The sequence below is a fragment of the Carassius carassius genome, chromosome 2 (genome assembly GCF_963082965.1).
Source record: "Carassius carassius chromosome 2, fCarCar2.1, whole genome shotgun sequence".
NCBI classification, from domain to species: domain Eukaryota; kingdom Metazoa; phylum Chordata; class Actinopteri; order Cypriniformes; family Cyprinidae; genus Carassius; species Carassius carassius.
Genome location: NC_081756.1, coordinates 27,648,010 through 27,673,203, shown reverse-complemented (window position 1 = coordinate 27,673,203; position 25,194 = coordinate 27,648,010). Strand labels below are relative to the sequence as shown.

The window sequence follows — 25,194 nt, the reverse complement described above, 5'->3', positions numbered from 1 at the left end:
CTAGAGGAATGTTTCCCTGATGAATTCACTACCACTACAGTCAGCCGTCAGGGTGTATATTACTGTAAGATACCAGTGTGTTAATGTGATACTCTAGAGGAGATGCTATCGCTGAAGACCAGCCAAAAAGCTTTTTTACTTCAAGGCAGCGTTCTTGTTTGACCTGCCCGTTGTTGATAGAAACCTCTCACTCGCATGCCCTTTCTCTTCTTCCAGCTTCATTCGGATGTAGATTCAGGAAATGGGAACATTAAATACATCCTTTCAGGGGAGGGAGCAGGCACTATTTTTGTCATTGATGACAAAACTGGCAACATTCATGCCACAAAGACACTGGACAGAGAAGAGCAGGCCCAGTACACCCTGACTGCCCAGGCTGTGGCTCGAGACACCAACAAACCCCTTGAACCTCCCTCAGAATTCATTGTCAAGGTGCAGGACATCAACGACAATCCGCCGGAGTTCCTTCACGCCCCTTACTATGCACGAGTGGCTGAGATGTCCAATGTTGGTGAGTGCGAGCCTCTGGAAAAGCGTATTTGTCAGCTTCTTCTCTTTCTCTGTGAGCCCACACCTGACAGCTTGTTCCTCATTCATTATTCAAAAGAGCTGAAATCTGACTCTCAGAAAGTGAGCCGGTGCTCTTGTTGCAACTCTTGTTTTGCGACTGTTGGCTTGTCTGGGTGTGTGTGTGTGTGCGCATGCATTTGTTTGTGTGCATGTATTTGTTTTTACTGCATTTTCACTGTGCAATACATCATCAGTAATGCTCTCCTGTCACAGGGTAACGATCTGTTACCCCAAATCCTCGCATAATACTACTGGGAACTTCCAATGGCTAGTTTTGCCCAGGTCATTTCCTTATATTTTTAGACAAGTTGGTAAACATGCTAGGTAAATTGATTTTAGTGTGTAAACAGAATTAGATTTCATGGAAATTAGCCCTGCTGAATGGAAAACACTGCATGCATAAACCAGAGGCAACGGTTTGTATCGTCTAGCTTTAGACTCTAAAATATTAATGTTGCCTTAAAAAAAAGTTTATTCAAGATCAACTTTATAACCTGAGAAATATCCAAGTTACTAGTCTCTCTCTTATATCTGTTGTGAATTCCGGTGAGAGGTGTATCTTAGACTGTGAGATCTGTGCAATATCCAAAAGCTATCCCTATCATGGTTGATGTGTGCTGTACTTTCTCTTCAGGTACTTCAGTGATAAAGGTCACAGCTACAGACGCAGATGACCCTACATACGGCAACAGCGCCAGGCTGGTCTACAGCATCCTGCAGGGCCAGCCTTATTTTTCTGTGGAGCCACAAACAGGTACAGTCATCAGTAATGATATTTTCACTGGTTCGATGTTAGTTCTGTGGAGTCAGGCATGCATTCCGATATGCATCATGAGCAGTTCCAAATCAAGTTTGGCTTCTATTCATTTGTCACGGTATGAGGAGTGGGAATGATTAGGGTAGTCCTTTCATGCTTTGCAAGAGCACCTTGCATTCTCTGAGCTAAATTAACCCGTGGTCACATTAGTACAGTGTCCCAGTGGCAGTGGAATCCCCTACAGCAGTCAGAGGAGATGGAGCAGATGCTGCTAATAAACTGAAGCTGGGTGTTTTGCTCGATCCTATTCAGTGCTGCTCATCTGTGTGGTACTAACAAAACCATCCTATAACTATTAATAGTGCATTTGTGGTAAATGCTTCAAGGACCTCAAGAATAAGCAAAATAGCCACATATTTTCCTGGTCTGAAAGCTGATGTGAAGAGTATAGTGCCATCTGAAAGCTAGAATTTTATTTGACAGCACTATCCTGAAGTGTAGGACCAAGGCCAGTTGCCCTGCTGGATAAAAGCTGTCTGTCTATGACATGTGCATGGTAGGATATGTAGAAGATGGTACATTATGGCCTAAGAGCAGTGTGCATTTATTATAGCTTGTAAATGTACTTCTGTAAATAGTAACATATATACAGATGAAATTGAAGATGAAAATCATCCAGTATTAAAGACAATACATTTGCTAAGTAAGCTCGCACAATATATGTAAAATATATTTGATATCATTTTTAATTATTTATTTTAATAAGGAGTCATTAATTTGAAATACTAAATCAGTTATCCTATGCAAATGCATGCATTTTGACAGATTAGTTGAATTAATAATGACAGTCAAATCAAATAACAGAATACAGTTATGTAACTGAATTTAACTGTTTGTTGTAATAGCAATAATTTGTACATTTAGACTAATTGAGTTAGCCTATAGGTCATAATGAGCAATGGGAATGTTTGAATAGTGCATCTAATATTTGCTATGACAAAAAAAAATCTAACTGTTCAGACGGAATAAATCTCATAAAAGTTGATGAAACGTCAAGTCAATTAATAAAAGCTTAAGCATTCAATAAATCAATGACTGGATAGTCAATGGTCTTGGGTGCATCTTATGTTTTATGTGTTTTATGTGTCTATAGGAATCATTCGAACTGCTCTGCCCAACATGGACAGGGAGGCCAGGCAAGAATACGATGTTGTAATCCAGGCCAAGGACATGGGTGGACACATGGGTGGTCTGTCAGGAACCACTCAGGTTAAAATCACCCTGACTGATGTCAATGACAATCCTCCAAAGTTCGCTCAGGGTGAGAGAATGTATTCTTCCAGCTGTGAATGTTCCCTCTTTCTATGTCTTTCTCTCTTTCCTTATCTCCATCTCTCTTCCATCCATCATTTTTTGTCCCCCTCTATCCTTGTCAGATTTTATTATAGTCACTTTGACCATGTCTTGCTCTTTGGCTGGCTACACACAACATTACTTTGACCTCTGCTATGCATGCACCAAGGGAGGAGAGTTTGCTTTTAGCCAATGGACAGCTCTTTCTTCTCTTCACACTTCAATCCTCAAACCACATATCAACATTGACAAGCCCTCAGGGACCAAGTCAGAATCTGCTAATATGAGCTACAGATGTTAACATGAAAATATCACAACTTAATTATTCAAATGTTCTTTAAACATTCAGCACGAGCACGATGACATCAAGTTTCTCGAGCATGAAAGGCTGGATGAAATATTTACTGTGTTGTTGTATACAGATGAGTGCAGGAATGGGCTAGTGTGAGTTAGTGCTCATGTGTTTCCAGTGCGACATCAAACTGCACACTAAGCACATCGATTTTATCTGTCTTTTGTTAAAGAAATCGTCCCTATAAATCTCCACCGAGCTTTTGCTTTTTTGTGCACTCGGAGCCTCAGGCTCAATAGCAAAGGGCCTTCAAGCTTTTTTCCTGACTTAAGCAGAATGCAGCATAGTCCCAGCGCTCCGGCTCCTACACGAGCCCTGTTTTTGATGTTGGTAGAAACTGTGATTCATGGACCAAAATAAACTGTACATTGCAAGGTTATTGCCTACAATGAGTAGCTTAGGCAAGCATATCCTTAAATCCAGCTCGATAGTTTTGAGCCGACTGCATGATGGAACGTTTCAGGAGAAAGCTAGATTTTTTTAATGTGGACACCAGTTTGGCTCAGAGCACAGGTGAGAATGTAAGCTTCAGATATTTAATGTGGTTCTGCTCACGCCGAAAAATGCAGCTTTTAGGCTCGATATCGATTCGATATTGTAGATGAGAATTCTCCTTTTCTTTTTTGGTCTGTCGAAGGTCTGATTGAAAAAGCAGACCTCTTTGCACGCCCTGGCCTTTCTTTGCGAGGACTTCCTCCCCATGTGGGAGTTATTTTTGTAGAGGCAGCTGAAGCCTTTGGCTCTCAGCAGACAGGGAGTGGAGCCATATGGTCCTTCTGTGAGCTCCAGCCTCAGGCATGTGTCTGTTATAGTATTCATACACCCACCTACATACCCATACAGGCTCACTCGAGCCCACAAATATAAATTTCACACATGCGCTCCTGTTCTCTCCAGCTAAGAGCTCACAGGTGTCAGGCAGCTAGCTGAAGGTAGCACCGGCATCATGCAGCGAACCGGCTTTCCATTCCCGAGTGGGGAGTGTGATCATGATTTTTCTTGCCTGTGACTCAGAGATATTATAAACCATATTACCCGCCCACCCCCTTTTTGTTTTTCTTGAGAGCTCCCGGGACTCATTACTCTTCTTCACAGGTGTTTACGCCATGGCGGTTTCAGAGGACAAGGTTCCTGGTGAGGAGGTGGGTCGACTGAAGGCCAGAGATCCTGATCTGGCAGAGAACGGACTGGTGGATTATCGGATCTTAGAGGGAGACGGCATGAACCTTTTCGAGATCACCAAGGACTCGGAGACCCAGGAGGCAGTCATCAAACTAAAGAAGGTGAAGTGTGTGAGAGTGCCAAATATGTATGTGTGAATGCAACTTCTAGTTACATATGAGCCAATTTGTCAATGGAAGCAAGCGTGTACGCAAAAGAGAAGGGGTGTTTCGAATATTGAATTTCTCTGTCCATCTCTTAGTATCTTGATTTCTCTTCTTGAGTAATTGTTTGCATTTAGCTTATTTGCTTGGTCATTTGTGTTCCTATTTGCATGGACGCTCAAATATGTGAGTCTAAGTGCAAGACGGCTGGGCAGTTGGAGTGATTTTTCACCGTTTTCACTCTGTAATTGCAGTGACATTGCCCATCCCTTTCCTATTATATCTGAGATGAGCATTGACTTTCATGGCTGCTTCTCTGTCCATGTGAGGGAAGCTCATCTGGGCCGTGCTGCCCGGGTTATTCCTCCCCTGCTCTGAGGGCCTGGATTATGCAGACAATTACACAGCCATTCGAGTTAGGCTGCCGCCCATCTGTACCCCCACCTTCCGTGGCCGAGAGAAAATTCACATCGCACCGAGAAGCCTTATAGCCACTAACCAGCTTTAGCCTGAGAGCCAAAGAGACCCAGTCTGCAGCCGTAACACTGCCACCTGCTGGTGATACTTTACCCTTCACCCCCACAGCTCAAGATGTCAAATGATCATCCGCAGAATGATTATTAGAAAGGAAGCATACTGAAGAAAGGAAAACGTATGCAGTCAAGAATTATTGCTGTTTGAGCTGTGTAATCTGGTGAAGCATCAGCATATTGTGAATGCTGTTTGTGTAAAGGAGGTGTGTATGGTGCAGGAAACGATTGAAGGGGGATTTTGTCAGCCTTGCTTCTTTTTAACGCTGTGGCCACAGCAGTGCTTTTTCAGCCGAGAAGGTTATAAGGAGGTGATGAATCATGCAGAATGGTGAGAGAACAGACAATACGGCATGCCAACAACAATCAGCTTGACGCAATACTGCTTCACTCAATAACACAATGCCTCGCTGATACACCTCTTGGGAAATCATCACCTTTTGCTCTTCAAAGCATGTTGAAAATTAAAGTCGAAATTACTGACGGAATTGCCAGGGTTTTAATCAAGTATTCTGTTTCAACTGCAGGCAGGCGACGCAGGCTGAATATTAAGAGGAGACATAGCATTATTGTGAATATTATCTGCTACTGATTAGGTTGGAGTCGGGAGTTATTAGGTGCCAAATAAAGGATTGTTGTAGGAGAAAAAGAGAGAGAGGGGGACTGCTGTTGTCAGGATAAACAGAATAGTTTCCAACCTGTTGGAGGAAACAGCTGGGTCATACTTGATTCCAGCGTTGGCAGCTCCATTAAAGAGATCCAAAGAAAATAAAAGAATGAGGAAGCAAGAAAAACAACTTTCAACCAATCAACACACAACTACCTGGCATGTGTAGGTGTGAGGGTTTGTTTGAGTTGATATGTACCCTTTATGTGTAATTCTCACTTGGTAATTTGTGACCGTGAGGTGTGACGGGTGAGACAGGCTAATCAGAAAACAGGTGGATGTGTGAAAACTGGTAATGCAGGAGGACACGAGCGGCATTAATGACTGGCTACTTGAGAACCGTTTTCCTTTTTTTTCTTCTTTATTTTAGCTTGAACCTAAATTGCATGAGAATTGTGCCTTTTGAGAATTGTAAAGAAGTGCAGTCTATAACTGAAAGATGTCTGCAAGAGCCTTGATATTCGAATGCTTTCTCATTTCAGCTTCTTTGTAGATTTGGTCTCCTTCCAAAATGTATAACAACAGTGCCCTCTAGTCTGCTTCTTTTACACTTTTCCCTTATTAATATTATTTTTTGATAATTATTTTATAAATATATTCTATTGTTTATTTTTCTGTTTCATTTCTGTTGATTTATTGGTGATCTATTAATAGTTTATTTTTTTTCTTTTATTTATTTATTTTATTCACCTTTGGTTCTCCATGCAGTCCAGAATCAATTGACAAAAGGGGTCATTGTCATATTCAAACATGTAGAGTGATTTCTGAAAGTAAACTTTTTTCCCTATTGACAGCTTCCATCAAATTGAATTACTAATTTGTTTTCTGACATCTTGTTTTCAGACTGTGGACTTTGAGACCAAGCGATCATACACACTGAAGGTAGAAGCCTCGAACCCACACGTGGACCCCCGTTTCATTGCCTGGGGTCCATACAGAGATACTACCATTGTGAAAATATCAGTAGAAGATGCAGATGAGCCCCCGACATTCATGGCTCCCGGCTATAACTTTGAGGTGGAGGAAAACGCCCCAGCAGGCACTCTGGTCGGCCGCGTGCATGCCAAAGACACTGACATCATGAACAACCCAATCAGGTACCAAACCACTTCCCGTAAAAAGAATCAGATTACTTTTGCTTTGGCTGTTTTTTTTTTTTTCAGTACAGCAGTATGATTAGAACTTTGTCTGATGACAGTCATTAAAATGTTCAGGGAAATTTGATTTATTAGATAAGATTCAAAGAGAGCCTGAGAAAGAAATTATTTATAATTTATTTATTTATTTTATTTTTTATATAATCCCAGATATATGATCCCACGCTACACAGACTTGGAAGAGTTTTTCATCATTAATCCTGAAGACGGTATTATTAAGACCACAAGGCCTTTAGATCGGGAAACACAAGCTTGGCACAACATCTCCGTCAGTGCTACAGAGATTGGTAGGTCACTCATCTTTTTCTCTGGGCTTTTAAATAACAGAGTAGCCTTGCATGTTGTGTTTTTTCTCTCACCGAGCTCTTCAGCTCTCCCTCCACCCTGCTCTTATGTGGTTTTAGTGTCGCCAGGCCTCCTGCATGATTTCAGAAGAGACAGCCACAGATTGCCTCTTCAACCTTCAAATGATAGCCTCAGTTCAGTGATCAGTGTGTAACTGGCCTTAAAATGTTATATATTTATTTGTGTGTGTATGCGATTTCCTTGAGGGGCAATTAATGTTTGTTTCTGATTGGATCTAAAGTTAAATGGTAAATGTCTGTGATTTTTTCGACCATCAAAAATCCACGTCTAAAGACTTGAAAACTACATCAAAAATATTCTTTGGTTATGTGGAAGACACTGCTTGTGTCTGGAAACAAAAACATCATGGCATTCACTAAATCTGATCTTTTCAGATTGGACTCCGGACATTTTCAGGGCTGCTTTGACAATTCTGGTTGTGTCTTGTCACTCACGTCCTTCCACTAAGGGCTACCAATTTATTTATTTATTTATTTTTTACAGCACACTGTATTAATGATAAATCTTAAGTCTCTTTTGCTGTTGTTGTCCCAGGTGGCCATCATCAAGATGCAAAAGTACGAGTCAATATCAAAGTCAAAGATGTGAATGACAATGCTCCAGAATTCACAGCTCAAAACGAAGTGCTTGTCTGTGAGAATGCCATCCCTGGAAAGGTAAGTCAACTAAGGTTTTTTTTTTTTTGTTTTTTTTTTGCCCTTATCAAGGGTTATTCTAGGATTTTTTTCAACTGGTGGGCACAAGAGGGGCCACAGTTAATGCAGAGGGGCCGATCTTATTTTGTGCATTTGCTCACACTATATGTTAAGGTCCCGCTATTAAGAAACCATTAACTACGACTTTTGCCTCAATAAACTTCTAATGTGATGCTTATTAATAGGTAGTTGTTAAGTTTATGTATTAGATAGGCTTAGGGAAGTAGATGGTCATGAAGAATAAACGCTTTATAATAACTAATAAACAGACAATACGTTAGTAATAATAGGTATGCTAATGGGAAACTAGTTAAAAGTAAAAACTTATTAAATATACATTTCTAATAATAATATGCAAATGCATTATAATATGTATAAATTACTGCAATTCTATATGGTTTTTAACATTATTTTTTAAAGATTAATCACAGACATTGTACGATTTAATTCGCCATCTTGCTTGCAATTTCAGTTGTGTCATCAGAAAAATACAAAATAAAAACACCAAACAAAAAACACACACACACAGACACACACAAAAACAATGTAAGAAAACCCTGCTTGTTTTTGTACATTAAGCCTCAGAGCATTGTTATTAGCATTATCTTGGTCTAGGAGCTAACATTGAACATAGTCTGTCCTAACACTGAAAGACAGCATGAAAATCGAGCGCTGCAACTCGCTAGTTAAAAAAATATACAAAAAAAAAACAGTGGCTATTTGCACTAAAGAAAGTTTAAATAGTGATAGATGATATTTACACTAAGATAAAATAACATATTTTCTAAGCTATAGTGCAAATAGCAGCATCTTTTTTATGTGATATGCTTTTTACACTAAATGCAAATAGCTATATTCTACTTACACTATATTAAAACTATATTTATACTACTTATTGCAAAAAGTGGCAATATATTCACCTCAGTATTGTAGTACATTATAAAACAGTTACAATAATAACTTGTTGTGTAAATTTTAATTTTAATTCAACATTTTATTGAATGGATGCCACCAAATACATGTATTTGAAATACAAAATACTATTTTGTATTTTGTATTTAAATACATTTAACCTTATTATATTTGTAGTTTCAATCCATAAATCCATCAAATACTTTTTTGCCAATCAACCTCTTTATTAGACTGCTGATTTCCTGTATCAACAAGTATACAAAAATACTAAAAACAAAACAAAACAAAACAATCACTAAGATTAAATGTATTTAAATACAAAATACATACCTTCAATACCACGACTTAGGTGCCCTTGAGCAAGGCATCGAACCCCCAACTGCTCCCCGGGCGCCGCAGCATAAATGGCTGCCCACTGCTCCGGGTGTGTGCTCACAGTGTGTGTGTGTGTTCACTGCTCTGTGTGTGTGCATTTCGGATGGGTTAAACGCAGAGCACAAATTCTGAGTATGGGTCACCATACTTGGCTGAATGTCACGTCACTTTCACTTTCACTTAGACTTTTTCCAAAGGTATTTAAAATACAAAATAGTATTTAAAATACATTTATTTGAAATACAGCCCATCCCTGCAGGAAATAAGCTCTAATGAGGATCCTGATACCTTATGTATTTTGAAAAATCTAAATTACTCAGATTAAATGATTACATGTTTTTGAGTGACGGACACATAAAAGGTGGGGCCAATCAGTTTTCGGGGGGCCAGTGCCCCCACGGCCTCTCCCGTCTACGCCACTGGCACTTGTTAAATAATTATCAACTTTACAGTAAGGTTCATTAATATTTCTTAACGTGAATGAAAATTATATATATATTTGTATGGTATTGTGTTTATGTTATCAGTGCATATGTACATAAACTACTATTTAGAATCCGGGATAAGTAAGAATTTATTAATTACTTTAATCCAGCAAGGGTGCATCAAAAGTTACAATAAAGCTGTCTATAATATTACAAAATATTGCTATTTCAAATAAATGTTGTTCTTTTGAAATTTCTATTCATCAAATAATCCAGAAGAAAAATTTGCTTAGATAACTTATTGGCACTTAGTTATCTTAATTGTCACTTAATTGATCCCTGTGTCTGAGAAATGTATGACTTTAAATAGGCACAAGAAACTGTTAATGAATTAGCTAATTCTTAAAAGAGGTCACAACTTCCATCAAAACTTTTAAATGAACACTATAAAATATCATATTGATGTCCAAATTTAATCAATGCAATGTTCACTTTCCATTTTTTTGGCAGTTGCAAGTTTGAATGAGTAACAGAAAAAAAGAGAGAAAGAAAGAAAAAGAGATGAAAGAGGCATACATTTATTTAGAGGCATGCACTGGTGATCTTAATCAGTTTAATATGACCTGATTTGAACTCTTCTCCACAGCTCATTGAGACAGTTAGTGCTACGGATAAGGATGAAATGGCCCACCGCCAGCACTTCCACTTCAGACTGGCCCCTGAGGTCGCTAACAACCACAGTTTCTCCGTCAAGGACAACAGAGGTGTGTGACACAGAAAACACTCCGTAATAGAATAATTTGCACCGAAGAACTGCTTATTTCAAGCCAAGTAAACTGCCTAAGGGAACGCGCCAAATGAAAACACAAAATATTTTAGTCTCTTTCCAAACCAAATGAGTTTATCCATGTGTAGGAGTGAGTGTCTGCAGTGTTGATAATTAGGTCATAATGAGGTGGGCAAACTCAAATCAGCCTTCTCTCTTATTAATTATGGAGGCGTCACTCTCGTTTGAGCTTCTCCATCTGTGGATTCGAAACCTGGGTGAGGCCCAGCTGGTAGGCAGCCCTGTTTCTATCTGTTTCTCAAGCATCCTGCTTGGTGTGCCCAGAAAACCTTCAGCAACATACTTTAGTCCAATAGTCTTTCCTCAAACAGGTAGACACAGGTCTGAAGAGCCCCACCTACTGTAATGTGAGAGTCAATCAATGGGAAACAAGAAGCCTCAATTTAGAGGCAATTAAAGAGCCTCCCTAAAGAGTGTCGTTGTGACTTGGTGCTGATTTTGCTGCTTTTATATAAACTCATTATGTGGTGGCTCTTGGTATATTACAAGCCGAATTATGTATGCTTCAAAGAAACTGTAAATCGTGTTTACTTTGTTTACAAGGAGCTTTGGTGTTATTTTAGAATGCTTAGTGTGACTGTTAATATAATGATAGTAGTCTAACATATGCTAACAAACTAATCTATGTTCTACCTGTGGAGCTGTTGAATTTTTTTTTTTTTGTAAAACCTGGAAAATAATCAGCATTTTCAAGCCATCAGATCAGAATTTATTTATTTATTTATTTTATTTTTTTGAATTACTTCAGATTTTCCCTTTTTTTTTTCATAAATTACAACCAGCCATACCTTAAATAGTTTTTCATTGCTACATAAGCACTAAAACTCAAGGTTGTGAGTTCACATGTGCTTAAAGAATCAGACAACTGTAGCTCCATGTAACATAACCATATTTTACCATAGACCTATTTTACTCGAAAATCGAAAACCTTTTCTATTCTAAACACCCGAAGGGACCCCACGGCAAAATAGCTTTCCAGCTTGGCTTACAAATTGACATCATTGACTGAGCTGCTGTTTTGCATTGGCTTATTTCTGATTGTGCTGTATTTCTCTTTGACCAACAATAGATTGGAAATATCATGAAATCCAATAAAGGCATCTGTAGCTGATTCCAGTAACTCCACATAATTGTTGCCTGACTGAGTAAAACATGTTAATTGTTTTTTTAAAAGGGTGAATGTTTACCATCACATATCTGTTTAGGCTTTTTTCTTGGTTAATAGAGCGGACTGATGTGAACAATGAAGTTGACGGAGTGAAAGAGAGAGAGAAATGAGTGTCTTTCCCATTTGGTTTGCTTTAATGAGAAAGGAGATGAGCACTTTTTAGCAGGCCATTTCAAAAGCCAACAATATTAGGGAGAGAGATTAGACTACTAAGATTGACTGGCTTTATCAGGATCTGGAGACTTTCAAATGGATACAGTATTCAAAAGCTTTGCCCACCCATTTATCTGAAGCGCCATTATGAACAACTCTCCACACAGAGGCTCTGACAGCGCTCCTCTTATAAGACATACGTAAGGAATGCCTGCTGATTATACATGTGCATGAACTCTAAATATTAAGTGTATGGAATATTATCTGTGTTCAGTAATATTTAATTTAAAAAAGAATCAGATCTGGTTATGAGCTTCAAGGTTTTCAGAGTGCCAACTGAATTTAATAGTAGGGATTATTCATCATCCAGCAATTTCATTATTTATTTTAATTATCAATTATAATATGCTGATTGGGTGCTCAAGAAACATCTATTATTATCAGTGTTAAAAACAGTTGGGCTTCTTGGTAATTTTATGAAACCCACGATTTCTTCAGGATTCTTTAATGAATTGAAAGTTTAAAATAACAGTATTTGTTTTTTTTGTTTTTTTAATTTTAAAACGTATTTACATTTGAAATATATATATATATTTTTTTTATAATGTCAGAATCAATAATTTTGTCACACATCATGTGATCATGGCCAACCCACTCATGCTCCCTCCCTGGCACAAAGGTGCCCCAAAAGCACAACATCATGAACAAGGACCCAGAGAAGCTCTTTCGGGTTGAAATGTTGCAAATCCATGCTTCACACAGCCCATGGTAATCTCACTGAAAGAATATGATATAGAATTATAATGGATAACATTATATTGATTGATCCTGTCCATGGTGTCATGCTATATGAACGTTGTAGCCAAATCTTGAGTGGCCTTCCCTGACAGAGTCACTGAAGGTTGAAGAAAGTGGTGCCAGTGGGAGTGAAAATGACTAAACCCCAGGCCCCTAAATGAACTCACTCCATCTACGCCTTCAGCGTGACCTTGCGCTGAGTCAAAATGCGCTGGCACTGATCCATCTCTCCCAGTTGCAAATAAAACCAATACCGCTCCCTCCACTCTAACTATGATTACACTTCCAAAAGCTGATAAATGTTCTCAATATTAAACATGAATTTAATATTGGTGGATTCACACCTCATTGACTCTCACTGGTGGCTGTGGGTAGTTCTCAAGGCACCTTAACTCCAGGGAATGGAAAACTTTCCCGTAATTCTATTCAGCACATTAACCACTCTGTTGTGTTTTTACTAAAATCCTCATCAGCTGAAGTAAACATTCCATCAATGTTCCTCTGTTGTTTCCACAGATAGCACCGCTAGCATCATTGTGATCCGGAAGGGCTTCAGCAGAATGACCCAGGATGTGTATCACCTTCCCATTGAGATCAATGACAATGGTGTACCCCCGATGAGCAGCACCAATACTCTTATAATCCGTGTGTGCAGCTGCGACAGCAAAGACACAATCCTCTCCTGCAATGTCGAACCTTTCATCCTCTCTGCAGGGCTCAGCACCGGAGCTCTGATTGCCATCTTGGCCTGTATTGTTATTCTACTAGGTAAGCCTAATTATATTTGTATATGAATATACAAGCAAAGCAACCATGTGTAAATAATAGAGGTACTGCTTGGTTGGTTTAAACATGTTATATGTATGTCAATATTTGCATTTCACCCCAAAACACACTGGTGTTCTTTTACACTCACACAACTACAGAAACGTAAATTATTTATAGAACAGGTGCTCTACAGAGAATGTCTCAAGGTTACGAATGTAACCCTAGTTCCTCGAAGGAACGAGACACTGCGTTAAATGCTTTGGGGGAACGCCTTTAGCAAGACCGACTCTGATATCGTGTGCAGTCTGTTCAATGGAAGGGCGTGACGTCACGGGCGGGGTGACATACTGACCAGGAAGCTATAAAGGCAAGTGCACACAGCTGGCTTTAGCTTCGAGTAGGGAAGCAAGCACCGGCAGGGGTGCCGGTAGTATGGCGATATGACGCAGCATCTCGTTCCTTCGAGGAACTAGGGTTACATTTGTAACCTTGGGAAGTTCCTCTTCAGGAACTTGAGCTGCGTCGAACGCTTTGGGGCATGATGTGCCCATGCTGCCAGACTTCCAAACCCCTGCCTAGTGTGTATCCGAAGAACACAGCTAAGGCGAGAGAACAGAAGAGCCAGGAGCGGCTTGCATATCTAGACTGTAGAATCTGACAAATGTAGATGGGCGTGGACCATCCCACAGCGTTGCAGATGTTCAAGAGGGACACACCTGCTGAGAAGGCCTTAGAGGCTGCCATACCCCGGGTAGAGTGAGCCTTGACTCCCAAAGGAGGGGGAAGACCAGAGGACTCGTTGGACTCATAGGATACGTTGATAGCCTCGACTATCCAATGACTTAGGGTCTGCTTAGAGGCAAGAATACCCTTTTTAGGAGGACCGTAGCAAACAAGCAATTGGTCTGATTTTCTCCACAGGGCAGCTCTGTGGACATATGAATCCAGCGCTCGAACTGGACACATGCAATTTAGCTTTTCCTGGTCTGGCTCCCAAAAGGGAGGAGGACAGAAGGCCTGCAGTACTGCGGGTTGTGGTGTGACAGAGGGAACTTTAACCACTTGAGCTGTTATTTTGATTTTTTGAGAATTAGGCTTATGCAATATTGGACCCACCGGTGGGTCCCCAGAGTTTATGTGGTTAAGAACATAACCCGCTCGAGGGTATAAAAATGCTTTGGCCATACCAGGGGCAAGGTCCAGGTAAGTAGGGGCCACCGAGAGGGCCTGAAGATCTCCAACTATCTTTAGAGAGGTGATAGCCAGTAACAGGGCAGTCTTAAGAGTCAGATGTCTATCTGAGATAATATGTATTGGCTCAAATGGAGCTTTACAAAGAGCCTCTAAAACCACAACCAAGTTCCAGGGGGGAACACGGGACCGTACTGGAGGCCTCAGCCTCAGCGCGCCATGGAGGAAATGTGTAACTAGGGGGTGTCTACCCACTGACTGATCATTGAAAGGGACATGGTAAGCAGCAATGGTAAGCAGCCACGTACACCTTTAATGTGGAGTGAGTTAACCCCGCAGAGGGCCTAGCTTGGAGAAACTCGAGAACTGTACCAACTGGTCAGTTAACCGGGTCAAGCCAAGTATTTTCCATATTTGCTCCACCACCACGGGGTGAAGCATCCAATACCTGAGCCTCGGCCCCTGTCTCGACAGCACGTCTGCTACCATATTCAATCTCTCAGGACTATATACTGCTCTTAACAAGAGGAGTTTGCCCTGGAACCACAGAAGGATCTGGTGTGCCAACTTGTACAAGGGGCACAAACCCAGACCTCCCTGGTGATTGATATACGAGACCACCGATGTTTTGTCGGTGCGCACCAACACATGGTGGCCTCTCAGGTCTGGGTGGAAATATTTTAATGCTCGATACACAGCTAGCATTTCTAGATAATTGATATGCCATGTCAGATGGCGACCGCTCCACAGACCGCGGGCAGGGTGGCCACTCATAACCGCACCCCTACCGGTGAGGGATGCATCTGTCGCTAGCGTTACACGGCGACAAAGAGCTCCCAGCACCGGGCCCTGATTCAAGAACCAAGGTTCCTTCCACACATCTAAGGCAAGAAGGCATCGCCGGGTGACCTTGATAGTTCAAAGTGGATTCCCCCTCGGGGACAAACCCTTGGTCTTGAGCCACCACTGTAGGGTTCTCATGTACAGCAGGCCAAAGGGTATTACGTTGGACGCAGCTGCCATCAGCCATAACAGTCTCTGAAACTGTTTGACAGTGAGTGACTGGCCTTCTTTGAGTCTCTTGACTGACGTCCCTGCATATGCAGAGGAGCCAGAGCCGCATCTACACATTTCGTAAATGTGCGGGGTGAGAGTGCAAGGCCGAAGGGAAGTACTCAATATTGGTAAGCTTTGCCCCCGAAAGCGAACCTCAGAAACTTCCTGTGTTGTGGAAGGATGGAGATGTGAAAGTATGCATCTTTGAGATATATTGTGACAAACCAGTCCTCGGATCTGATTTGAGCTACAACCTGTTTTACGGTGAGCATTTTGAACTTCAGTGACATAACTGAGCGGTTCAGCTGACGTAAGTCTAAGATCGGACGCAACCCCCCATCCTTCTTTGGAACTATGAAATACCAGCTGTAAAACCTAAATTCCCTGTCTTGAGGAGGGACCACCTCGTTGGCCTCCTTCCTTAATAGGGTATTCACTTCTTGTTCCATCACCAGAGCCTGCTGGGGGCTGACTAATGTCGGTGTGACCCTGCTGAATATCGGCGGTGGATAGCTGAACTGAATGCAATAGCTTTTCTCTACTAGTTTCCACACTACAAATAATCTACTAAGGGAATCAGTCTCTCGAGACTGACCTCTGGTGTAAGAGACCCCCGAAGGGGTGGCGAGCGTCCCAGCTTCGCTACGCTCACGGGCGGAAATACCTGGGAGTAGCGCTCGCTGGAGGCCGCTACGCCCTGAAACTCTGGCAGGGTTGTCAGGCCGGCCTCCAGAGGGCACTGAGGTGAGACGGGCACCGTATACTGAGGTAGACTGCGCTCTACCCCAGTAGGGGCTGCCCTCTGTGTCCCTGAGCCTCTGGTGTCAGGATTTCTTTGTCGAAGACTTCCTAGCTTGGTTGACTGCCCGAAGATCTGATTTGGGCCTGGAAGTCCCCGACTCAGAGCGTCGCTGAGACCCTCGGTCCGGACTTGGGGGAGCACGAGTGGCGACACTCTGCTTTCTTAGCCTCACGGTATGAGGAGCTGGTATGTGTCGTGGGCATCTCCCACTCAGATGCCCCACGAGAGCGATGAGGGAGGAAACTCTGGAACGCCGCCGCCTGTTTGCGCGCCTCCTGGAACCTGTCGACGACAGTATTGACTGTGTCACCAAACAGGCCAGAAGGCTAAAGCGGGGCATCCAGGAGGCAGACCCTGTCTTGGTCTCTTATATGAGACAGGGTCAGCCACAAATGCCTCTCCGTGGCAACTAAGGCTGGCATAGACCGCCCAATAGCGCGAGCGGTCTCCTTAGTGGCGCGGAGGGAGAGATCAGCAGTTAGGGTTGCCACCTTCAATACAGAAAAATAAGGGACGTCTTGGGGGGGCAGCCCTCGGAGCCACGATGACCACAGGTCCGATGACGTGCCAGTGGTGGTAAATCACAACTTAAAACATGTTTTCATAAAAATATTAATTGCTAATGAACTTTAGTAATTGTATAAGGTGGCGTGAACACAGATTTTGGATAAAATATTTGTCATTATTTGCAGACAGTAACACCATCCAAACAGTGAAACCACATAATAAATAACCGATCTACTAACATTTCAAAATTCATGTAAAACACACCATTGTTTTTTATTATTATTGGTAAGTTAATCCATTTTATATAGTCTATTGTTAATTCTACAGTAGCCTAATGAATAATGCAATCATTTAAATTAGTTACGTTGTTTATTTGCTTCACTTAGGCACTATATTTTTGTTATTAAATATATCTATCTTATCTCTTATTAAAATAATGCTTATGTGTCTGACTGAACACCTTAACTGTAATAAACAAATCGCTAACACTTTAAAATAAGGTTCATTAGTTACCTACATTAATTAACATTAACTAATAATGATCTGCACTTATACAGCAATTGTTCATCTTTGTTCATGCTAATTTCCACATTTAATAATACTTTATTAAAGTCTTGTTAATATTAGTTAATCCACTGAACTAACATAAACAATGATCAGCTTTATTTATATTAACTAACATTAACAAAGATGAATAAATACTATAACAAATGTATTTCTTACTCATTGTTAGATCATGTTAGTTAATACACTAATATTTAATAAATTAACCTTATTGTAAAGTGTATGAATGTTGTTCTCCCGAGTCATGCTGTTGCACATCTGACAAGCCACCGTGCGCAACAGAGAACACTTGCTGACAAATTGTGCTTGATACTCATTTCCGCTGACACTTTCCAGCCAAGTATTTGATTCTTCCCACTTTCGCCGGTACTTTCACATCCGCTTTCACTTAAGGACAGACAACAGTAGATAAGACTCACAAGACAGACTTTTGACATGCACACACAGATCGCTTGCTGAAAGAAGCGAAGCAGAAAGCCAGCTGCGCAGCACGTGCCTTTATAGATTCCTGGTCACTACTTCACCCCGCCTGAGACGTCACCCCCTTCCATTGAACAGACTGCACACGATATTCAGAGTCGTCTTGCCAAAGGCATTTCCCCAAAGCGTTCGACGCAGCTCCTGAAGTAGTTTCTGAAGAAGAACAACATTTATTTACTTTACTTGCCTCTAAAACTGGTTAAGGATTTGTTTCCCAAAAGCATCGTGAGCCTATGTAGGGTGTAAAGACGATTGTTTACTTAAGTAATATTTTAATATTTGTTAGAGACAAATACTTCAGAGTCATTGTAAGGCAGACTTATATAGTCACACTGTGCAAATGCACCGAAACTTTGTACAGTTATGATGGTTACAATTTATCAATTATACAATGTGACTTTAATATCAGGATACTTTTGCTAATTTTATTTAAACCAATAATGATCAAATTATTTCATTAAATACATACATAAATGCTTTGACTGTATACATTGAACATAGAAGATCACATGAATAGATTATATTTATGTTGGAATTTAGGTTGAAGAGTTGTTACTGTATGTTTCGATGAAAAGTAAAAAAATAATAATACTAATATTAATAATAGGAGCAATTTTTGAACAGACAGCAACATATACACACAATAATTGAGTGTATTTTTGGGAAACCATGCAAAGTTAGTAACCTTACGAGGGATTTCTAATTTTGTCTAATGTGTAAAGCTTGTCAAGTCATATTGTAGAGCTGTAATATAACAGTTCATCATTTCCCAAAATATATTAGCTGTCTCAAGACTTCTCAAAAAACGGTATTAAAACATTGCGTTTAATGGGAACACTTTATCTTCACAGTCAAATCTTTCCAACAACTACATTTAAGAAAACAGTTTCTGATGTGATTACCTGTAGGGAAGCAGCATAGCGAATCCAACATAAGTGAGAGATGCTATTAGCATTGGCTTAACATTTGTTTTCATGTCTACAGCGATCGTGGTGCTGTTTGTGGCCCTGCGACGGCAGAAAAAGGAGCCTTTGATCGTATTTGAGGAGGAAGACATTCGGGAGAACATCATCACCTATGATGACGAGGGAGGTGGCGAGGAGGACACAGAGGCATTTGACATCGCCACCTTACAGAATCCAGACGGTGCCAATGGCTTCCTGCCCCGTAAGGACATCAAGCCCGAGCTTCAGTATCCGATGTGCCCTAGGCCCATTGGCAACAGTGTAGACGTGGATGATTTCATCAAAACGCGGATTTCTGATGCGGATAATGACCCCACAGCACCCCCGTATGACTCCATTCAGATCTACGGTTATGAAGGTAGAGGCTCTGTCGCCGGCTCTTTGAGTTCCTTGGAGTCGGTGACCACAGATTCAGACCTGGACTACGACTACCTTCAAAGCTGGGGGCCGCGCTTCAAGAAACTTGCCGATCTTTACGGCACCAAAGACTCGGCTGATGACAACTCTTAACATTTGCTCAAATAAGTCCTTTTTCATCTCCTTCCACCCAGCCCTCCTCCACTAACTGTGTGTTTTGTGAAGTTTTCTATAAGTATTCCATGAGTTTTTAACTTTATAGTAAACTTTAGTTTTTTTGTAAGTATACGCGCAGTATACTAGATGCTGGGAGTGTCATTGGTATGTTCACAATGTGCTATGGGGGAGTCAGAAGTTTAGATATTATTATTATTATTATTATTATTATTATTTTATTTTATTTTATTTTTTTTTTTTCAAAAACAACGACAAAAAATATTAAAGACACATCTGTGGTGGACGTGTCACTGTAGTGTGTATGAAATAAGGAAACGTGGCAAAGTTGTGTAAGAACCGAAGAACATTACGTTTCACTTTTGATGTTTGTAGGTTCTTACAGGTTTGAGGTTATGGATGTGGATCACAGAGAGTCATTGATTTGCTGATACTGTGAACGAGCTCACGAAGAAATAAAAACAAAAACAGTTGCCTTATTAATAATCTGGAGCGAACGTCAGCAAATTAAGTCTTCTGTAACTTCTGTAGCGCCTCCATATTGTCTTTGAAGATATTGCCCAAACAGGTCCTTTTATTTTTTTTGTTTATATATATATATATATATATATATATATATATATATATATATATATATATAATATTTGGAAGCAGATAGATCCCGCAAAATTGGTATTTCTGTCATCTAGAATAAAAAGAAAAGAAAAAAAGCCCAGTTCCATCTACGAACAATCACAAAGAAAGACCTGTGATCTCAAAAATCGCCTTAACTAATGGACACTCTTGCAACGCAGTGCATTTTTTTTTTTTTACTTGAAAGCTATATCCTAAAGCAAGCTAAAGTCCTTATAACGTATGTACAGTACAATGTGCAAAATATGTCTCTTGAGGATCAATCTTACACCGAACAGGTTATGTAAATCTTTCTCTTTCTTCTTTATATATATATATATATATATATATATATATAATGGTATTATGACCATTATTTTTTTTATTATTTTATTTTGTTCTTCAGTTTTCTTAATTTCTCATTCTCTTTAATGGCTTATGTTATTCTCCTTGGTGAGAAATTAGCAGTCTGTCTTGTTGCAGTGAGAAATGGCTAATTTCTATGTCGATTTTATGGTAACTATTTGTACAATTTTAAAAGTTCTTATTTTAGTATACATACAAAATATCAGTATTTCAACATGTAAGGAAAATATTACAGCATCACACTTATATTTTATGAACATTGTACTGTTGCTTTATTATGTGCTTCAATCTAAGAAGCAAAAACTTTGAAATAAATGCTTTTTTTATTAAAATGCTCAATGGCGGTAAGGTATTTGTGGGAACACTATGTATCAACGCTTTGCACAACGTAATAGCAATAGCACAACTCATGACAGAAACACAAAGGTTGAATATGAATGCAGTGCAGTGCATGAATTGCATTAGCACTCGCAGAGACATGCAGAGCTTTTCACCGGCCGCTTCTGTGCTTTCCAGTGGTAGGTCTCTCCCTTGTCTCCTAGCAGAGAGGCTTGCATTCTTTCCTCTCCCAGGGTGCCGCACACTGAAAGGTCAATGTGCACTTTGTTAAAAAAAAGAAGAAAAGAAAAGAAGTCTTACATAAAACCGAACTTCAGCCCACCTGAACGAGATTGGACATTTCCCTGAAGGGCCTTGAAAATAAACAGATGAGCTCTGCTGCAGCCTCTTCTCGCCCATTCAGGGAGACTACATTAGCTGTAACTTTGAATGAAGTGAAGCACAGGAAAAATCCTCTGATGACAAACCCTTCCCTGTGGAACCATAGCCCTTTGCTATCCTCCATGGAATCCTGCTGGGTGTCCTTAACAAGCAGCTAAATTCATGTCAATCCATGATATATGCTTTTTTTTTTTTGAAAGCATCAGTTTGCTTTTTTTCAGCTTGTGTTTTAAATGATCATGTTTAACAGTGAAAAACTGCATTACCCATGATGCTGTAAAGAATCCAACCAATCAGAGATTCATAGCAAGCAAAGTACACCAAACATTTGAGCTCAGCTTTTACAAAGCTCATCGGTCTGAAAAACAGGGTGTGCTCTGATTGGCCAGCTATCCAATGCATTGTGATTGGCCGAATGCCTCAAGCGTGTAATGGAAAAGTTACGCCCCTCACCATACTGTGATGCCATGTCCTGGTCAGAATACTGGAGACAAGGACAGGACAAAAACAATAAAACCCATAACAAACGAGGCAGTTGTTGCATCCAGTGGGGACATAATTAATGATTATAATGACCTGTACTGTCTTTTTATGCATTGATTTGCGTAAACATAAAACCATTTCTGCAGCGGCAGTCGGCGGCTAGAGTGAGGAACAGCAACGATCCACTGAGTGAATTTGATGTATTTCCTCAGCGACCAGCACGGATCAGCTCTAGGCATTATGAAGTGGATATCATCCTATTTCAGAAGGCCAAACAAAGTAGTTTCGCTCTCACAATCAAACACAAAGCGTCTCCACGATGGTGGTACCAGCGAGAATTAAAGGTACGCCTTCTTTCTTTGCATGAACATTTGGGCGGCGTTATGCAAATCTTCCCCCAAAGTGACATAGACATGTGGGGGTGTGTTAGAATGAGCTGTTTTAGGGGGGCGTGGAGTAGACTTAACTTTTATAAAGAATATCTCTTTGCAATTGAGACTTTATTCTTTGCAACTTTACAGATCTTCTTTATGCAGCGGGAGCTTGTAACACTCCAAAGAGAAAGAAAAAATTGAAATCACATTATATGACACCTTTAAAGCCGTTAAGAACACATTCTTGTACCTTTGTCTTTTTGTCAGAATTTCAATAACATTTTGCTTCAAATTCAACTTTGTACTGTTGCCCACCTTGTAGCTGGTTGCTTGGTTAATGTCTTATAGCCTTTTTCAAAATCCCTATGGGGAAAATAAATGGATAAAATACTTCTGGAACCAATAACACTGAGAAAAGGGGGTTACACTCTTGATAAACAGAGAATGCACAAGACGTAACTTTTGCAATTACACACAAAGGACTGTGAGTAGTTTTTTTCTTTTCTTTTTGTTATTATTATTATTTTATTTATTTTTTTCACGTGTCCTTTTTTTTCTTTCTTTTTTTTGATGAATGAAGATCAATATAAATAGGCCTTTTTTCTATCTTCTGGTTAACCGGTTCTCTCAACCAAACCCACATGTTATTAGTCTGACTGTTCTGGTCATTATCCTGCCACCCTCTGGGACCCCTAGGTCCTACTAACAGGGCTTGGGTGATTCCTATAACCTCTGTCTCTCCTCAATGTCTAGGGAGTGGATAGGGAGGGGCAGACTGCAGCTCTGACTCGTATCTCAAGGATCTATACAAAAAGTGTCAGATTCTTCCCTGGGAACAATGAATCAATAATTCCTTCCTGACACTGGTGCTGAAAGCATTAAGCGTAGTTGGGTGCACTGCGATGTCTCTGAAATAGAGAACAGGGTGAAGGAAGCTGATTCAGACCTACTAAAAAAAAAAAATGGTTGAAAGTCCTAGAAACCAAGAAAATCCTATAAAAATCTTTGCATATGACAGAATCAAGCACAAAATAGGGGTAAACCCTCTGTGTAAAAGTCAGAAACACTACAGGTAATCAGATAAAACAACAATGCAATGCATACTTACCAAAATCAATTCCAGAGGCGACAAGGGTTCAAGATCAAAATAATTTTGTAAGGGGGTCACATTGTCTCATAGCAGCTGTGTATCTGTATTCTATAGCTAAGGGGCAGTTTGCAACAAACAAATTCTCTAAAAGTTTGTGTATGTAGGTGTTTGGGTGTGAAGCATATCGCACCTCACTTTATCTTCTTTAAAGTGCTTAGCAGTGCTTTATGAAAAAGTGAGCAAATATTAGCCCATTAGTAGTATTATTACATACAATTTTATTGATATTTTATGAATTATAATTATTAAATATATGCATATTTTTTTAAATAATAAAATAATATTTACAGTGCACATATATTTTATTATGTATTACAATCAATATTTATTACATTAGCAACAGTAAGCCATTATTCCCTTTGTGTTGTCTTTCAGCACTAAGCCCTCAATTTAGGATTGTAACTGCTCTGACTGATTTTGTCTTGATAGGATTGCTTTCAACAGGAAATGCAAGAAGATTTACTGTTGTTTGACTGTTACAAGCTGATTAAGCTTGTAAGCCTGAAATAGAGAGAGACTATTAAAGCAAAGGCAATGGGCTCAGATGTTTGTGAAGAAAGAAAGAAAAGGATGATTGACCTTGAATGGAAGTAAGAAGAACTAAAGGCTTCTGGAATTGTCCATGATGACTTTTGTGCAGATAACATGTCAAATTTGCAGTCGAAGTTGCAGTAGGGCAAAAAGAAAAAACATGTAGAAAATAAATAAAAAAGTTCAAACCTGTTCTATGATTTATGGTGTGTCAAAGGAAACTAGCAATAGCTTAGCTTCCATAACTGCACAGTTTTTGTTGTTCTTCACAAAATAAACACAGAACACCTGGGACAGTCATACAGGACCAAAAATTACCTCAAAGCATGGAAAACACGATAAGTAAAACAACAACAACAGCAACAACTGTGAGTTAAATGCATCTGACTTCTCAGGCTCATGTCTGGAACTCATAATGCCAACTCCTTTTTGTCCAGTTTTCACAATTATTATTTTTTAAAGTTTCAATAAACATATATTTTTTATATAATCTATATAAAATATAATATTATATAATTTTAATTACATAATATTATATAATACTTTTCTATAATATTATGTTATGTAACATATATACTATACTGGCATCCAAAGGCAAAGCGCAGTAACTACACATATGGTTAATGAGTTATAAAATGGGCTTTGCGACATTTGTTATGTCTTGTGACAAAGTCTCCTAGTTCAATGTTGTCCCATTTCAGAGAAACAAGAGTGTCAAAATTGCAGTGACTACAAAATCCAAACTAATACCAAGGCAAACCACAGTAAGTGAAGTTACTGCATTCTGGCTTTGTTTTCCCGTTAGACACCACAGATACTGTGCAGTCTGCCTTGGTATCCGGTGATAAATGATGGTTGAAATCACGTTTAAACGCATATATCCAACGGCTGGGAAGGTAGATAGCAAAATATTAACTCCTAGCAAGGCAAATGACAGCTTTATAATCAGTTAACATTAACTAGCTAGTTGCTAGCAAATTAAACAGCCTACCTGCATTCTTCATATCCACTCTGACAATGTAATAATAATTTGATTTATAATATTATTATTATTATTATTTTTTTAATTCTGAGAAAATTTTATACACCTTTTATATACTTAACTGCAGATATGGACGTGGTACAGTACAAATATTGCGAGCATTCCTTATTCTGTCCCTTATTTTCCTGTAAAGAATAACAATTATCACTTATTTTCCTTTATGGCATCACTAGTTATATTTGCTGCATTTCCACCAAAATTACCCGGAACATTTTTTTACCAGGAACTTTTTCCCCCCAGACCTTTTGCATTCTGTGTTTCCCCTGCAGTCTAAAGTACCGGGAAGATTAGGCAAATAGTCTGTTGTCATAGGTCTGCACGCATTTCTCAATACAAAATACGCTGATTTTGGACTTGCATCCTCGGTAGTTCAGACTTTGCTCATTCGACTCGGGAGCGTGATGTCCGCGACGACACAAATCCGGTAATTCTGCAAACAGCAGCGTACTTGATAACATCTGTCAGCTCACCTTGGCTACTGCAATTTTCCTTACTGTGTATTTACAATAAAACAAAATAGGATATCAAGTACCACTGCCTTCTTTCTTTTCCATTTAAACATAATATTAGCCGCAGAAATGTACTTAGTTCAGGGAAATTAT

The 25,194-nt window shown here is 39.7% G+C and overlaps 1 protein-coding gene across 1 annotated transcript in view; it reads left to right on the top strand.

Moving 5' to 3' along the window:
- Positions 1 to 19,917, top strand: part of LOC132107757 (cadherin-11-like) — a 66,811-nt gene extending 46,894 nt beyond the window's left edge. Inside the window, exons 3-12 of the mRNA XM_059513948.1 lie at positions 217 to 511; positions 1,205 to 1,324; positions 2,481 to 2,648; positions 4,128 to 4,315; positions 6,398 to 6,651; positions 6,862 to 6,998; positions 7,612 to 7,733; positions 10,131 to 10,248; positions 12,967 to 13,218; positions 18,803 to 19,917. Of these exons, the coding sequence (XP_059369931.1) occupies positions 217 to 511; positions 1,205 to 1,324; positions 2,481 to 2,648; positions 4,128 to 4,315; positions 6,398 to 6,651; positions 6,862 to 6,998; positions 7,612 to 7,733; positions 10,131 to 10,248; positions 12,967 to 13,218; positions 18,803 to 19,293 (2,145 nt within the window). The 3' untranslated portion in view covers positions 19,294 to 19,917. The remainder of the gene's footprint in view (positions 1 to 216; positions 512 to 1,204; positions 1,325 to 2,480; positions 2,649 to 4,127; positions 4,316 to 6,397; positions 6,652 to 6,861; positions 6,999 to 7,611; positions 7,734 to 10,130; positions 10,249 to 12,966; positions 13,219 to 18,802) is intronic.
- The last annotated feature ends 5,277 nt before the right edge of the window (positions 19,918 to 25,194 follow it).